General features: G+C 39.4%; 2 protein-coding genes across 2 annotated transcripts; both read left to right on the top strand.

The window, feature by feature from the left end:
• Window positions 1–3,353: 3,353 nt before the first annotated feature.
• Window positions 3,354–7,218, top strand: LOC139139339 (uncharacterized). Its single transcript, XM_070708217.1, has 4 exons — window positions 3,354–4,014; window positions 5,616–5,788; window positions 5,944–6,102; window positions 6,365–7,218. The coding sequence occupies exons 1-4, from the start codon at window positions 3,776–3,778 to the stop codon at window positions 6,592–6,594; spliced, it is 801 nt and encodes a 266-aa protein (XP_070564318.1). The 5' UTR covers window positions 3,354–3,775; the 3' UTR covers window positions 6,595–7,218.
• Window positions 7,219–8,419: 1,201 nt separating this feature from the next.
• LOC139139347 (uncharacterized) lies at window positions 8,420–13,069 on the top strand. The gene is made up of 4 exons (XM_070708229.1): window positions 8,420–9,316; window positions 10,771–10,949; window positions 11,562–11,699; window positions 12,016–13,069. Exons 1-4 carry the CDS (start codon window positions 9,069–9,071, stop codon window positions 12,225–12,227), a joined length of 777 nt encoding a protein of 258 aa, XP_070564330.1. The 5' UTR covers window positions 8,420–9,068; the 3' UTR covers window positions 12,228–13,069.
• The last annotated feature ends 4,244 nt before the right edge of the window (window positions 13,070–17,313 follow it).

Raw genomic sequence — 17,313 nt, 5'->3', positions numbered from 1 at the left:
GCTTTCGTGTACTATCACGAAAAGTTAGAAGGTAATTGACTCCGCTGTGTAAATATTTCATGAATGACAAGCTTTTGTGTGAGAGAGTGGAACAGCCAATTTTGACTTTCTGTTTGTGTGCAAAAAAATTCGAACGCATGCCATGAGGGGCAGAAATAGGTGTACAAAGTTTTGAATGCAGTATGCATGAGATTGTCCATACTAAATTTCTGCTACTTAGTATTTTAAAGTTTGAAACGATGAGATATCACGTATATTCTAGGAAAAAAATAAGCAATATTTTGTGGAAACTTTCATCTCCAAACGAACATACAGGCACAAAATGTTGTCGTTTCGTCTTAGGGACAAAGCGGCTTTAACTTTTATATTTTTTATACCGTTTCATTTCTTTTTTTCGACGATAAAGCAGTCAAACTTTGGGGCACCGTTGAAAAGAATTTCGTGAAAACAAGTTTTGTCTCTAAATTTGCTGATCCAAATTATCCTTGTTAGCAAGTTCATAACACATCGTAACGTTTATACAATTCTAGTTATGGAAGAGAAACTGAGTCGAGACAGAAACCATTTCGCGATGATCGACGGTCACCTAGGGGTAGCCAGAGCTAGGGTTAGGGATGCGTGCTGAGCAAGAGGTCCCGTAGAGAAAACAAGTTTAGGTCGTATCCAAAAGTCTGGCTTTGTTGATCTTCAGTCCTGACCATGTTGGTTGTGTTAATAAGCTGGCCGACCATGTGATCTCGGAGTTCATCTTGCTCTATAAAAGGGTCGATGTACAGCAGCTCGAAAGATTGTATGTGGTTTTTAGCTTATATCTATTTACAGCAAGTTAAGAAAGTCCGAACTAATGTTATCCCGCAGCTGATTGGCTTTTTGGAAATGTTTGAATAGTAACAATGATATTCAGCCTACCGGTTAGCACCAATCTTCGAGACGCTGCACATTGCAAGCTATATAATACTGAACAATCCAAGACCGCAAAAAATATAAAAACTTAAAATGAAGCGCCTCTGTCGACGTCCATTCAACAAGGTTAATATGAAATTAAAAAGAATGGCCTACGCTTAAAGTATACTGTCACCTGTTCCAATTTTTACCACAGTTACCATGGAAAGAGAAAATCTCACCAATCACAGATTTTAAGCGGGTGGCAGCTTTTTAAAAACAGCGCCCTCACATGGGCATTTTGAATACCAAAGAACGCCCCTTTGACCATATATGGGCATATTTAGATTACAGGTGACTGTATACCTTTAACGATGCAATGCATTTTCACGTCGGCATAAATACAATGTGGTCCACTTATTGGCTACATTGTCTTGACTTCAAGTTGTTAAAGTGCTTTATCTCTCATTTTCGACAGTATTTTCTTATTTTTGTTCAACAAGACAAAGAAAGTTTTCTGTACATGATTTACTCTGTACAAGAAACTTATCAAAAAGAACTGTTCTTTGAGATCACATCAAGAGTTACATCTTATGGTGTTTTTTATTCTAATTGTACCATATCTTGAAGAGCTCTTGTCTTTCTTGCATTTAGATAATAAAATTTCGATTTGCTACCGTACTTTCTGTGTAAGTGTTTCTTTCAGGCTGGTAATTGTAAATGTTGTAATGTTTAGAAAGCAGCACTTTAAAGATAATGGACTCAATCGCAGATCAATCACGAAGCGAATTAAAAGATAGTACTCTGATACACACAGAGCTTAAAGTTAAGGTCACTGCACCTTGGGTACAGGATTCTCAGATTCTACAATAGTCTGAATCGGAGCTTGAGAAAGAAATGAAGATTTTACCGTCTAATTTGTTAAAATCGATATCTAATTTTCCCAGTTTGAGTTAACTTGAGGATAGCGGCCATTTTGAAATTCAAATATCGCTTAAAATATTTTGTTTCCCTGGTACACAAATGTCTTGCAACCCTTGATTTTGTTTTTTGATTTTTAAAGAGAATGGTGCGATTTTGTTGAGCAATATCTGGGCAAAAGATGGAATTTTTCAGTCGCAAGACGTGTGTCACCTTTAAGTTGAAATAAATTGCGGATATATGATAGTGCGAAATAATCGTCGACTGGACCCGTCCCCATGGCATTCAGGGTACAAAGGGTTAGAGTGAAAACATAGTTATAGTAGGGACCTAATGAGGAGAGTTAACAAAGCAGTCAATCAAAGCGTGAAGCTCCCGTAAAGCCTTAATTTCCAAACGAACCTAAGCTAATGATTCAATATCCCACTTGCATGGAAATCCCTCAAGTGCAATTTGCCAAATTTTATTTGGAAGAAAAATTTCAAAAATCACACATTTCTTTGTAATATAGTTGTGGTCACAAATCACAAATCCAATAGTATGGGATGACCGTAAGGAATTCAAAGTTCTGTCTATACCCAGCCATGCAAAGGACATCTATCTGAACTTTTTTGCCATAATTATAAGAAAGTGGAAGTCAAGTAGTGTACGTTCATAGGCTAAGTTATGCCATTAGTTCAAGTTTGAGAGATTCCTCTTTAATCTAATACACTGAAGAATGAATGTCAGCGGAAATCTGTCGAGTTTTAAAGGCACAAGACATGCAAGAGCGTGGTCGCACATGTAGCGGGCCATTAAAAACACACACGTTCAAGAACAAACAAATATTGAGGATAGTTTTTCACGCGATTGGATTCACAGTCTCAGACAAGCCATTATTGAGCTGGTCTATCCCTCCGCGACGGTACTGTTCACACGCATGAGCAGTGAATTCCAATCGGCCACCTTCCCAAATGCGTTTGTTCTTACGAGATGAATACACCCAGGGCATCCCCAATTACTTGTGCATGGTACCGATCGAATGACATCATATGGGCAGCAACCTGTAAACACATGTAAATAAAGGATAACTCCCTTCATGTTGTGCAGCTGGGCCACCCCACCCCATACCCCCAAACAAACCCGGCTTTGCTCTCGATTGGACTTTACATTAATTTCAAAGTCTTTAAGATACTTTAATTCCTTTGTATTCTTTTTGATAATGGCTCTAAATATTTCGATCTACGAACTCAGGTGTGTTTATATTTTTACGGTACACCACCATTCCGCCATGTGTCTGAGATTAGAAACCCTTCCCTCCCCCATGTCTCAATGTTTTGGACCTTGCACATATCTGTATACTAGTATTTTGGCAGGTTTGCCAGGCTTGATTTATTTCGATGTGGTGCGTAAAAACCCCGGCTCCATGGCTTGGATGGCATGTCACATACAATAACAGGTCAGGTCAGGTCACTATAGTCTTTCTGTTCAAAAACTATTGTGGTAAATAGTGCAATCGACTATGGTAACTGTGGTCGCACACGTCACGGGAAGTGATATACAACAAAGGCATTGTATAGCGCCGTCAACAAAAAAGACTTGCATCACCTACCAAGTGGGCATTTAACTATCATTTCAATGGAGGACAGCTGTGCGTTAACACTGCAAGAGACACGATAGCAGTACTCAAGATATACCTGTACATGTACGTGGGCGAGCTCAACATAAAACGCAGACGAAGTTTACCTGAGTCACAGTTAGACCCAGAAAGACAAATCTGTGCTTCCTTACTTTACCCGTTCGAAGTCTTTGGTGAGTCAGCAAACATATCTAACTGGGCAACGTTCCTGTCGTTCGTTCTTCGTCATTGTCAACCGGAAGCCGTCGATTTCTCCATTACCGTTGGCCAATCCACGATACCGTGAAACACACTGGGACATCTGTCCCGCACGGAACATTTTGATTGATTAAGAATTTTAACCAAGGAACCACGATGTGCTTTCATGGACACTTCTTGAAGTTCGGTTTCCTGTCGTTGTTTTGTCTTGTCGTTGTTTTGACTCATTTGGCCAAGGTTTCAAACGCTGACACACAGTGCGTCGACAAATATCACCATAAATATAGATTCTGTGAATGTGAACGTGAGTATGCGGACATTTTACCAGTAAGGCACCTCAAGAGGAACGAGCGTCATGGAGTACATAGGTACAGAGATCCCCAGGGAAATATACAGTGAGTAAATGACATATTCTCTCGCTGTCTCCGTGACTGTCTCTCTCTCTCTCTCTCTCTCTCTCTCTGTTTGTGTGTCTCTGCCTCTCTGCCTCCCTCCCTCCCCCTCCCCTCCCCCTCTCTCTGCCTCCCTCCCCCTCCTTCCCCCCCCTCTCTCTCTCTCTCTCTCTCTCTCTCTCTCTCTCTCTCTCTCTCTCTCTCTCTCTCTCTCTCTCTCTCTCTCTCTCTCTCTCTCTCTCTCTCTCTCTCTCTCTCTCTCTCTCTCTCTCTCTCTCTCTCTCTCTCTCTCCCTCCTTACAACCGTGATTGTGTTAACACATATTCAGGCTCATACCAAACTGTTGAATGTTTTCAGTAATTGACTTTGCGGAATGATCGATATGGAGGGATCCTGAAAAAGATACATTTGTGAGAGTTCGTAACTAAAATGTGTGATAAAAAAGTTCAATATGGTCGACCATGGCCGACATACAAGGTTTAAACTTCAGCAAAACTTAGCTATTCCGAGATATACACAGATGCCGGTAAATTTGCCGTTAAATATTCAGGCGCTAAACTGTGGAATAGTTTACCCATTCACATGAAATCACTCACATCACAACATCTGTTTAGAAAAGCGTTAAAACAACACCTCATCGATGAATCGTAAAGTACTCACTGTCATGTAAATTTTAAGCTCGTTGTATTTACTGGATTTTCTTTCTTCTAGCCCTTTTAACAGTGATGCACATGTAGTTTGAGGTGGGGCCAAACCAGATTAGCGAAAAGCTATTTTTTGGCTCCTAAATTGCCATTTCTTTCCTTTTTCAGTAATATGTAAAACGTTTATAGTAGTTGTTATTATTATTTCTTTATGGCAATAAATGAATGAATGAATGAATGAATGAATGAATTGTGATGCGTTGTTGATATACGCAATCCATGTCCACTACTCTGAACAGTAGAACTCGTGATTTTCACGTGGGTTTGTTAGTAAACACATTGCAGTAGTGGTGTAAACACGCGTGGACTTCGTGATACAGCTGCTCGTCCAATGGCGTGAAACCATACCAGTGTCATTCCACCATCCACAGAAGATTGACGAATTACGTTACGTGACCGTCTAGCGCCTATCGGTTTAATTTGCATAAACGAAGGCGGTGTGTGCAACAGCCATTCAGCGAATTCGAATGAGAAATACATTAGCAGGGAGAATGGACATGCATATTTTTATTACCATTATCAATGGACATATTTCCTTGACTTCCCGCCAAAGTTGTTCCCGCGCGGACGAAAAGCGTGACGAAAGGACATATTTTATGAGTAATGTAATGTTGAGCCATGTACCTACAAATATGTCGCCCTAAGTTGAATTGGCAAGCCTTTGCCAACAAACACCTGTTGCTCAGGATAAAATCACAGTCGCTGTCGCTAGAGTTCAAGTGTATTTTGCTGTCAGAGTTTGAACAATATTGTGCTAAACTTAAACCAGTTCGCTGTGAAATTTCATCAGTACCAAAACCAATTTTATGAGCTCTATCGAGAGTTATATTTATTTCCTGTAAAAAAATCCTTGATTTTCCACTTTTCTTGATCAGTATTACCTTTCTTTAAATTTTCAGATATTATCGCTGCAAAAGCTGTAAGATTTGCCAACATGGCCTCAAGGTTGAGTCGCCGTGCTCGGAGACGAACAACACAGTGTGCGGCACGGAATGCAACAATCCCTCTGAAATATACGACCCGGCCACCAAGGCCTGCCAATCAAAATCCTTCATCCATGGATTGGATAAAGGTAAGAGAGGGCGCTGTGGAAACATTTATATTTTGCATTCGCAATTTGCCACCGATGCGAAGTCTGTGACCATCTTAATAATGGTGTATGAAAGTGGCTGTCTGCTATAACAATAAAATATCTAAACTACTATTCTTCTTTGTTTACTTCTGTAGTACCCTGGAACCCGAAATATCTAGTAGTGCATCGCAACATTCCTGTCACGGCCTCACATGAACGAGGGAAGAACACGGAAGTGAAACAAAACGTCCAAGAGACCACTGAAACTTCAACTGAAACTGATTCAATGTTTCTCCACACAGAAGAGCTCGACAGTAAGCACCGTCAGTGTTTAGTCTGAATTTTAGTTCAACAAACCTCACTATCAATTCAAATGCCTACGTCATGTTTATGCTCTCGATTATTCACTCAACGTTCATAGTCTCATGATAGTCCAATAGTCGTTGTCCGATACTAGTCCTAGCTATCACCCATCACTCTTATATTTGGTAACAACCTAACCATATTCTCTCTCTCTCTCTCTCTCTCTCTCTCTCTCTCTCTCTCTCTCTCTCTCTCTCTCTCTCTCTCTCTCAGATGACTTTGAACAGGATCCCCATTCTGCCCACCCTGAAAAGATTAAAGTTCTATACATCGTCATCATTGTATCTTTCTCTACACTGATTCTTTTGGCGGCGATCTCGCTGTGTTATTTGTTTCCGCGACTTGCCAAAATGATGAAATCACGTGACGACAAAGAGACGGGACAACAGCAGGAAAGACAGTCGGTTGATGAAGTCATCACCTTTGCCGAGACCAGAGTGTGAAAAATATTTTTATTCACGTTTTGCCCCGAACTTCAACGTCTGAGGCATTATGTTCCACGACTAGTATTAAATTTTACTCAAGAAGGACCGGTTTAAATAATTTTTTGGCACGTTCGGTAACTAAATGATTATTATTTCCAAGGTCAAAAATTTGTCCCAAAAGTACAGGGCCCTTACTGTTTACTTGCCATATAACGCGTTATTCAGATTGCAATGTCTGTATCAATATACATTAATTTATATTTATTACATTTGACTCAAACGTTAAGAAGCGCAAAGAAGATGAGTATTCATTTAATGTCAAATGGAATTAAGTTATCTTTATAGATTGTATTTATTGATACATGTATTTATTCAAATGTTATTTAAGTCTATTAGAAGAAGTTTAGAGGGTTGAAAGACTACATGAAATATGCAGAAGTGTTTTATACACTTTTTTTCGAAAAAAAGTAAGTTTTACATGTATATGATATGTCGGCTCACTGCGTTTTACGTAAACTGGCAGTGTGCTACTCTGTATTTTCTTAAAATTTCACGAAGGCATTGAAAGATGTGTTTGAAACTGTATCTAAATACCTTATTTCAGAATAGAATGGATGGATTAAAAACACAGACTGCGAGAAATTTGCCGATTCTTTCGTTTTACAACGTCTGATAATACAATCCCTGTGTTCCTTCTTTACCTGGTCGAGGAGAACTTTGTGTTTTATACCTTTTAAAGGCACTTGTAGATATGGGGGTTTGATAAATTTGCAAAGAAAAGAAAATAGACAACACCCTTGCTTTTTATTTTCGAAAGATTGACTCCGTCACAAAGTGAGCTATGGGTACAACACTGGGTAAGATATTCGTCTTTGTAACGTAGAGCAAAATATTGTACAGAAAATACCAAATTTCCGGATAATTTATCTTTTCTGACCTTTTACCCCACACATAGGCGATTATGAAGCGGTACTTCCTGACGGATAAAAAGCTTTTACACGGTATGTGTCGTTTTAATACTGTTCAGTGTTTTATCAGTTTCCCGCTTTCATATATCTCGTTATCACTTGCAATTGATACGCTAAACGTTTTCTTGTCTAGAGTATCAAGGCATGACACTGGCTTAGTTGAATTCTGAATTGGCATATACAAAGACAAATCATGCACATGGGCTTCATTTATGCGTTCAAAGCAACAACATTTATGGAGTTGTTTCACACAAAGTAAGTTGTACTTGAAGTAATTTGTTTATATATATATATATATATATATATATATATATATATATATATATATATATATATATATATATGGACTTTGAGTTCTTTTCTCTTGTGAGGTTTCAATTATATCAAAATGGCGGCGGCACGAAAGTATTCATTGGATATGAAGCAATGTTGTTATGGATCAGACGATAAGAAATGAAATGTACGACTGAAATTTATTTATTTATTCATTTATTTATCATTTAGCTAATTATCGATCCATTTGAACAAATCTAAGAGTTGGCCCTTTTTGGTAAATAAACAGATTATAAATTAATATGTGTGGAATCAATACATATTACTCGCTGAGTTCAGTTTTGAGTTGCTTTGGACTTGCAGCGATTTGGAAGCTCTTATCAGTTGGTTGGCAAAATCTTACAGTTATAATTATACGATACAAATAAATTCCCTACGTTGCTGTGAATAGTGACAATCAACCAATCAGATAAGACCTTGCAAACACGCTGCAAGTCAGCCGTACTTTATGCGCATGACACGGCTATTTTTATAGAGCAGGGGATCTCCCGACCGCAGAGACGTTGTGACGTAGCCTGTGAACAGTGTAAATGAATAGACTTATTGTTATGTGACGCGACGATTTAAATGGCCACTTGTAGAATGTTCCTCACTAGATGTGGGCCGTGATTTACATTTAAAAAACTTTCCTCGTTTCAACAAAACACACACATAGGGTGGCGCGGTAGGCTGATTAATAGTTTAGAATTCGGAGACGCTGTAGGGATTAGTAGTTCGTTAGTTTAAGGTCAATTCTGAGTTGAACCTGTTGTTGTCATACAGTCCTGTAAATATTCTGTATCATTTTGGAAGGACCGTGCGTAGGGTCACTCACCTCTGGCTGCGAGACGACACTCGTGACTGGCGAATATAACTGGTCCTATCCGGTCACTTCGTCAAATGAAGCCCGCCGTAAACTATTAAACACTGAGTTCTTGAGCCTGTGCCAGATTCTTAGTTGGTGTCGACTCGTCTTTATTAGTTTGCGGTTGAATCAAAGTAGATTACCTACGATTGTGCGTGTACACTGGAGACAAATATTAGCGCCTTGTGGACGCACATATGATAGGGTCCGGTTGAAACGCTACAGGATACACTGCATCTCGTTGAAGGTTGACACACGAACAAGTTGTGGTCTTCGAAAGAAAGTTGGAGTGATATTTGCCAGGTAGAGGGACTGTGGTGGAAGTTTGTATTCACTAAAATACGGCGATGGGAAGAGACTCCAGCATTTCAACATATTTTTGTCGGACAGTGTTTGTGTTTTGTCTTGTGTTGGTACTCATCGATTTCGCTCTGTGTGATAAGGACAGATGTAATGGCGCTTACGCCAAGAGATACGGACACTGCAAGTGCCGAGAGGAGTTCGCTGTTATCGTGAAGGAAAGGCATATCCGAGAGGAAGACTTGGGGAAGGCGGGATTATTTCACACCATTCAAGGCAGGAAAGGAAAAACGAGGTCAGTAAAGACGATCAAGTTCATTGTCAACTTTTTTGTTGTTGCTATACAAATGCCCTGTATCCTTTTTAATGGCATTTAACTGTGATTTCTGAAAAAAACGCGACTTTGTGATGGGAATCAAAGTTTTAATGATCTACGTAATATTTTCGGTCGACTACAAGATTAAGTACCTCGCTTGAATTTGAAATTTAACCTGACCACAGCCGCAAATGGATGGTTTTGACGTAGCTGACGTTATTCTGAATTCTTCGGCTTCGTAGTTTTTTTTTTGCAAATCTGTGAAACTAAATCAAAATTATGGACAATACATGCTTAGTTATTTTACTACGCCACAGATAACGTGGGTTACCGGCAACAGAATTCATGATCAGTCACATGGCGTTTGTTTATAAACATTAAAGTCACGTGATCTAGGCAACACCATTTGCACGTGAAAAGCATGCTTAAGGTGGGTGCTCAATTACCATCATCGAGTAGTCATGATGGATATTGACCAATCAGGCTGCAATAGCCATGATACTTATTCTAATTAGCAAAGTTTAGGTATGCTAATATTCGCGCGCAAATCGTGTGAAACTTGTAGATGGCTTTCATTAGCATTGATGTGGGCGTTCCCTCGGATATCAATGACCTGATAAGGTAATGATTGACAACTAAAATAGCCTCAATTTTGGCAGCCTCAATTTGGAATAATGCAAACGAACTCCTTAAAGATGGTTCTTTTTAATCGTATCGGAATTCAAATTGTGCGTCCTAAGCGAGTCATGAGACTTTTCAAAACGTCATTAACATTTTTACCTTGCTGGCACTTTGCCAAAACTTACAGTATATGGTGGCCTTCTTCACCTGTGCATCCGAACTAGTATTACACTATACTGGTTAAAAGTCCTGACGACTTTTCATGTTCTGAGAAAACAATTTGAGCAATCAACATTATCACCGCTACCACATAACCACCATCGCCATCATCATCATCATCATCATCATCATCATCATCATCATCATCATCATCATTGTCTTCTCCATTTGTATCATTTTTATATCACTATCATAATTATTATAGCTATCGTCATTATCATCTTCATCTTCATTAATCATCACCACCACCACCATCCTTATCATCATCAGCAGCAGCATCAACATCATCGCGAGGGAGATAAAAATGGCAACGGTGATAATACCATTATGTGGTTCACGGTTGTAGTTTTTTATGTATGTGTACGAGCATCTTTATGATGTGACTTGTTCGCCCTGTGAAATTTTGGATAGATGTCGCTAATAAACACTTGTCAGCAAGTCCCTGTGAGCATAGCTACCCAACGTACTGATATATGCTTACTGACTTCATTCTTACGCCCGCTCCTTTGCCATTATACCATAGTTGTGTCTGTGTCCCTGTTGAGCATGCGTAATGGTGCATACACTATTGACTAATGTTCATTTCGTTACAGATACTACTACTGCAGACCATGTAGTATCTGCCAGGACGGTCTTCAAGTGATATCTCAGTGTATCGGAGCACAGAACACTAAATGTGGACAGCATTGCACTGATCCTACGCGTATCTACGATAGAGCGACCAAGTCCTGCCAGCCCAAGTCATTCATCTATGGCGTCGAATTCGCTGAAGGTAATCAATGCTTGTCAATGCAGCTATTTAATTCTTATAAGCACGACAAGTGACAGGGTAGTAACCAATCAGCGCCCAGGTGTGGGCCAATGACTGGTATTATTGGCCATCAACAATGCGAAATTCTAAATCTTTGGAGCTCTCTCAGAAACCGGCCACTTCATACAAAGTATAATTTGTAAGTGTCACTTCATTGATAACGATAATAATACCTAAGTGCGCATGTGCGTTTTGTAACAGCTTACTTCGCATGTATATACATTTTTGTGCGCCGCAGGTCAATGTAACTTTGATTCACTGAAACCCACAAACGAAAAGCGTTGATCATTTTCCATCCTCCGTACGTACGGCTGCGTGGAATTCCCTCGTTCTGTCTATAAAAAAGATTTTAAGTCGAAACCCACATCGACCTGGTAGGTTGCAAGAAATCAACCGTCCACACTTGGATTTTAGCTAACCAAAACAAACTCAGGAATCCCGCCAAGCAGTACACCTATGTCCCTAATATCTAATTTCTAATCTGTTTGAAATTTTGATCAATGAAACAGCAATTTTAAACTATTGGCAATTGATATCGGTGCACTGATATCACATTCACGTCTTAATCCACAGCAAAGCAAGCCGAAACATACGAGACTATATTTATGCCCAATCCTGTACATGGTGTACACAGTTTGGCGACGACGGAAGACCCGTCGAGAGATAAACAGACCAGGACAAACGGATGGGCGCCCTCGAACGCTACAACAGGTAAATAAACGAAACAGTTTCTGATCTCCTTATCTTTTTACAGGAAGCCTTCTTTGTTTCACAGTGTACTCGTATTGGATGACTTCGTCAACGGTGCGAAACCAGACAACATTAGATCCACTCACTAATCTGCATATCACTGATATAGTTTCTTTTGAAAGATGCTGTTTGTTGAATAGAACAAATTCCTACACTCTGTGTTCAGAAATAGAAGCAGTAGTTGAAAGCGCATATTTTAAAAGCTTCTGCTTTATAACTCGACTTGAAACCCACTGTAAGCTCAGTTTACAGCCTATGATTTCTTTTGAATTTTCAGCCAACAACTTATATCTAAGTAAAATCTACACTGCTACCACGACCAATCACACGCTCCCTGTTACAACGGTTGCAGTTGCGTGCTCGGTAATAATTGCTGTGGTGGTTGTTGTAATTGTCTGCCTGTGTCGACGAAGTGGACAAGACGTCGGTCCTAGTGATGATGCCGAGAAGGGCAAGTCAGACTGTCTTGAAGAAAATGAATCAAAATAAGCATGGCGACATCAGCTTGTTTTCTGTCGTTTTCGTATCCCCATCATATCATCAAACTGTTCGTTTAAGGCACCGCGTGTTGCATTATGGGATAGAACGTGTCTGCTCCACAAAGTCCCGTCATCTGGCGAACTGTGAATAAACACAATGTTTTAGAATATGCAAACTTGCAAAGAGCGACACTGGAAATGTTTGTTCCTTGGCAAACAAGAAACTTTCAAAACACGCACGAAGACTAATGATTAAGGTACAGATTACCAAAATACGTTTATTCATTTATTAACTGTGTTAGTTTGTCTATACACAGGCTCAAATGGATACGTCACCTTCATATTTTGATAATGTGCTCGGAAGGCTATAGCTGATTGGTAGATTCCAATTATTCATATCAGCTTACGGAGTCTGCATCCAAGGTTACTCCATGGCTTATTGGCTGTCAATGATATTTAGCCAACCAATAAGGTACGAGCTTCCGAGACGCTGCACATTGTCGGTCATATTTTATACATGCCCACTTTGCATGTTATGACCATAGTAGTATATCATGTAAGTTAAAGTTTTCATTAAATTATTTATGTGTCAATTTTTCATATTATCAACTTCAAAACAGCTTATCAATTTTTATATTTTGCTCTCTTTGTATGTTATGACGACCAAGTGAACCTTTCGTAAGCCCGCATTTGTAATGTGACCCATTTTAAACTGAACTATATATATTTTATAAAAGGAGTTAATTAATTTTCATGTGAAAGGTAACTTATAGAGATTGAATTTTTGAAGTTTCAAAAGGGTCACAAATATCTCGAAAAAATGATAAATAAATGTTACTTGTAATATAAATTATTGTTTGCTTGTATACTTATTTATTTGCAGTCGCAACGCCAGATTTACTAAAATTAAAATCAGATATAGCGCAGGCCCCTGAGCTTCAACTCCACATTTATGTTGACACAAAATTATCTGAAGTTGCAATTTCTCACATATCTTTTATTGCCCACGAAGTGGCATTTTATTGGATTACTATCATACAATTTATGACAGTATTGGTAAATTTAGTAGCTTTGACAGTTTCCACTACATTTTTAAATTTCCCGCCATTTATATTGGTCAGAGAAAATGGAGAATACAGCATCCAAGCTTGGGGAAGGGACAGCAGCGTCATTGTTTATTCGCAGCTACGTTCATCTGTTGAAGACATCTCCTATCGTGCCTCCCTCTGGAAGTAAATCTTTAAGCCGAATGAAAACGAGAGACGTTAAATAGTCTTTTCGCATTTTTTTGGTAATCTTGAAATGAGTAACCTTATTTATACCAGAAGTGTACACAATATCGACATCATCTGTGCACAGTCAAATCATAAATTGACATTCATCATTAAAATTCCATGGGCTCTAATAGCCCAAATGTAAGTGCAACAAGGTATGTGTCGACGCTTAGTTAGATTGGTGTACAAAAATGCTGTAATTTCGCACGAGGCAACTGAACACTCGAACATGTCATTTCAACAGAGTCGAGATGCACATGGATACGATGATTCCGAATCACAGGAATCACAGCAGATGCCTCATGCTGAAATTGTCCACCTTTCATACATCAGTTATGGTGAGCAACACATGACCAATGGAGGGCGCACGACATTGCCGATCTTCTGAGGTTCACGAGTTTCCAGCTCAGCCCGTTTATGGAATTGCGAAGCTTTCTGGGTTCTAATGGCGCCCTCATCATTCGAATCACAATTCATTCTATCAGACTGAGAAAAAGTTCGGAGTCGTCCGATTAAATTTAGGAAGCATTCACTTATTATGGCCGGGGATGGGCCGGTAAAAACCTTGTGGATTAGTCAAAATAAGTCACCCCTCAGAATTGATGACCCCCTTTCAAAATTGAAGACCCCCCATATTGCTTGAGTAAGTATTGATATCCAATTTCAAATGACAACACTAATCATTACCGGTGCCAATATACAATACAATATCAGTAGAAAAGAGATTTTTCCAAGATTATGGCAGCTTTTCCCCACACAGATCTATACGTGGCCAGATGTCGCCATCGCAGCATAGAGAGACAACCGGTCTATTAATATAGACCAGGTCTATTAATATTCATAAGTTTACATTACCTCTCAGCTATCACAGTAGTGACACTTGAAAAGTCACAGGTTTGTTCTTCAGTTACGTTAGATTGGTACCCCCTATATCATTCAGCTGACAACGTTTTCTATATAAACTTGAAATCATTTTGTTCACTTTTTAAAAAATGAACTTCCTTTGCCTAGCAAATTAATTTGTGAGCCCGCGTTACGCGCCGCGAGGCATACAGCATGTCAGCATAAGTTATGACGATCAAGTTTAGCACTACTTAAACTGAGAGCAATGGTGCAGTGAGAAATCAGAACGTCGATCCTTATATTTCACCCTTTCACAAGCGTTGTGATTTTTCCACCCTGCAATGCGACCAGAAAATGACGCAAGAAACCGCGTTTTAAATTTTACGTGTGCCCAGATTTCTTGCGGTGAGCGATCGTCACCGGTCCCACTGTCCTTAGACTTTGTCCAAGTCTGTGACTAAAGAATGATTTAGTGAATGCTAAGAAGTGAAGAAATCGCGAGTCTTTGTGACCGCGACGTAGCAGAGTTGTCGCTGGATTGGGTGCCGGTCATTCCGGGAGAAACTTACTGCCGATGGCGTTCACTCCAAGCATGCGTAAATGCACCGCAAGTCCATATGCGAAGACAGCGTAGTTCTGATTTCACTGCGACCAAATTCACTCAAAAGAGTTTCAAACAGAAAGTATCATCAATGCGTCATAAACCGCTGAAACGACTTTATTTAAGGGACTGGACGTAAATTAGCAGGGGGGGAGGGCCGGGGGGATTTCGTAAGAGAGTGACCAAAAATTTATGACCCTCCCCCAAAGCAAGGCTGAAAAATTTATGACCCTCCCCCAAAGCAAGGCTGAAAAATTTGTGACCCTCCCCCAGTTTCAAAAAAAAGAATATTACAAATTGATCGAATCTTCAACGTTCAAAAATTGAGGTGGGGATTTACAACACAGGGCAATATAGATGGATACCAGCAAGGGATGTCTGCAATTTTTTATTTGCTTCTGCTTGTGACAAGAACAAGTCTAGATATGGATGTCAGCCTTACCTAAGAATACTTTCAATGACTAGGTGTCAGTCACATTTGACCAGCATGGGTAAAAGTTACTAATCTTGTAGAAAAAATCTGGATAATTCTATGCTACAGATTTTTCAGTACTTTTAATAAAAGGGAAACCCCTGATTTCTCTGCCTACACATATGCATTTCAATTGTTATGATAGTGGTTTAATATACTGTTTAACTCTTACACTGTTTAAACTTATTAAACCAATCACCAGATAAAGGAGTAATGTCACTGGTATTCTTGTTTCCAGTGTGGTATGCATGAGAGAAAATGCCGAGAGAGTTTGACCGGTTGACCTCGCTGTTAATTTTATGCAGGAAATTACAATAACAATGCTTGAGGGTGGGATCACCAGTGGTATATGGGGAGGAGTACCTTCCCGATGGTGATAAGTGGTGCAGATTACCGTCGCCTAGGTGACTGGCGTATACGCGTGCCAAAAGACACCTATGGTTGATTTCCTGTAGACCAGTCGGATGGCAGAGTTGCAAATACCTGGACTGAACCATTTGGTTTTTGTGGGTATCGGTGGTACTTTGACAATATAAGTAAAAATGCACATATATTGAGTTTATAGTCTTGTTTATGAGCGGCCAGTATTTCCAACAGCATAAATTATGTGCATTTGCCCTTGAAGGAATAAATAATTTTCGAATAAAACATCGCGAATGTAACTACATTCCTTAAGCTCGACGTACACTTAAGTGCCCCAAAGAACCATGAAATCGCCCGACTTTCGATTGAAGAGATGAGTTTTGCCAAACCGCGTATACAGAAAAAGTGGCAGATGACTTTATTTTTAGAATCATAGACAGTATAGCGAGATGTAAAAAATGTGAAACAGGCTCCCCACCTAACTATCCTAAATGTTTTTGTGTCGAGTTTGTGTTTGATTCGTTTCGAAAATGTGTTCCTACATTCTTATCCGATTGTTTGTGTTAATGAAATGTTTGTTTCGCTTTGGATATTTGTAGAGAAGTTTGGATTAGTGTGTACGGTATAATGTTTGTTTGTGTGGGGAAAGCTTATGGCGAGACGCAGCCGGACCTATGTTGTTACAAAAGTTCATAGAGTCGCCCTTTGACGCTTGCGTTTCGAAACCCGAGTGTGGTTTCTCATCAGTCGCAGTGTAGATTCTTTCCTTAGTTTGTGTTTGTGAAAATTTATTTTAATGCATTTTAGTGGTCTTGCTTTCCGATTAGCGAGGCAAGTATATTAATTTTGGTCACGTTGTGAGTCCGTTTGGTGGTTCGGTTTGTTTGTTCTATATTTCTTTACTTCGGTAAATTTTGTTTTGACTGGTGTGTCTTTTAGATTTTGCGGAGGTTTGTGAATTTTTAGGCAATAAGTACCACTGCGGGGTACGGATTTATGTTTATTGGATCAAGATACTTACAAGTATCCTGGTTGATGTGCTTGTTCTCGTACATTTTAATTAATAGTTCATTTACTTTGTTTACTGTTTGTTCTGGCTTGTTGTGTATAATACTGAGTGTTACGTAATTGCCTTTCGCATTCGAGTACGTAATCGTTTGTGTTGACAATAACGAAAAACCGACCCTTGTCGAAGGGTTATTTTCCCAAAATTTGTCCAATGTTTGCAAGCTGGTTTATCGCGATTCTTTTGGCACGCGACATGTTTTGTTTCCTTGTTTGAAAGGGTATCTCTAGAAGTGCGAGTTTAGCAGCTTCAGATAGCTTTCAAGTTTTTGTTTTTTTGTTGTTCGTGGAGTCATGGATGTAAAAAATCTATTTTTTACATCCATGGTGGAGTCCAATTTGACTTTTCTTTGAATTGGTGTTGTTGCGATTGTTTGTGTCTCACGATGTAGCGTAGTCACATTATACGACTTTATTTGTTGAAATCCTGAGGTGGTTTTATTCTGTTTGGTTTGGTGGTGTCCGAATGAATTTTAAG

Source organism: Ptychodera flava, chromosome 1 (assembly GCF_041260155.1).
Source record: "Ptychodera flava strain L36383 chromosome 1, AS_Pfla_20210202, whole genome shotgun sequence".
NCBI classification, from domain to species: Eukaryota; Metazoa; Hemichordata; class Enteropneusta; family Ptychoderidae; genus Ptychodera; species Ptychodera flava.
Note: the sequence above shows the minus strand (reverse complement) of the source record. Positions and strands in the feature narration are given on the sequence as shown.

What these genes read in the sequence shown, in the direction of transcription:
- LOC139139339 (XM_070708217.1), top strand. Translation starts at nt 3,776, where the DNA reads ATGTGCTTTCATGGACACTTCTTGAAGTTCGGTTTCCTGTCGTTGTTT. An exon ending in GATCCCCAGGGAAATATACA is followed by an intron (nt 4,015 to 5,615) that starts GTGAGTAAATGA and finishes TTAAATTTTCAG; the next exon opens with ATATTATCGCTGCAAAAGCT. An exon ending in CCACACAGAAGAGCTCGACA is followed by an intron (nt 6,103 to 6,364) that starts GTAAGCACCGTC and finishes TCTCTCTCTCAG; the next exon opens with ATGACTTTGAACAGGATCCC.
- LOC139139347 (XM_070708229.1), top strand. Translation starts at nt 9,069, where the DNA reads ATGGGAAGAGACTCCAGCATTTCAACATATTTTTGTCGGACAGTGTTT. An exon ending in TGGCGTCGAATTCGCTGAAG is followed by an intron (nt 10,950 to 11,561) that starts GTAATCAATGCT and finishes CTTAATCCACAG; the next exon opens with CAAAGCAAGCCGAAACATAC. An exon ending in GCCCTCGAACGCTACAACAG is followed by an intron (nt 11,700 to 12,015) that starts GTAAATAAACGA and finishes TTGAATTTTCAG; the next exon opens with CCAACAACTTATATCTAAGT.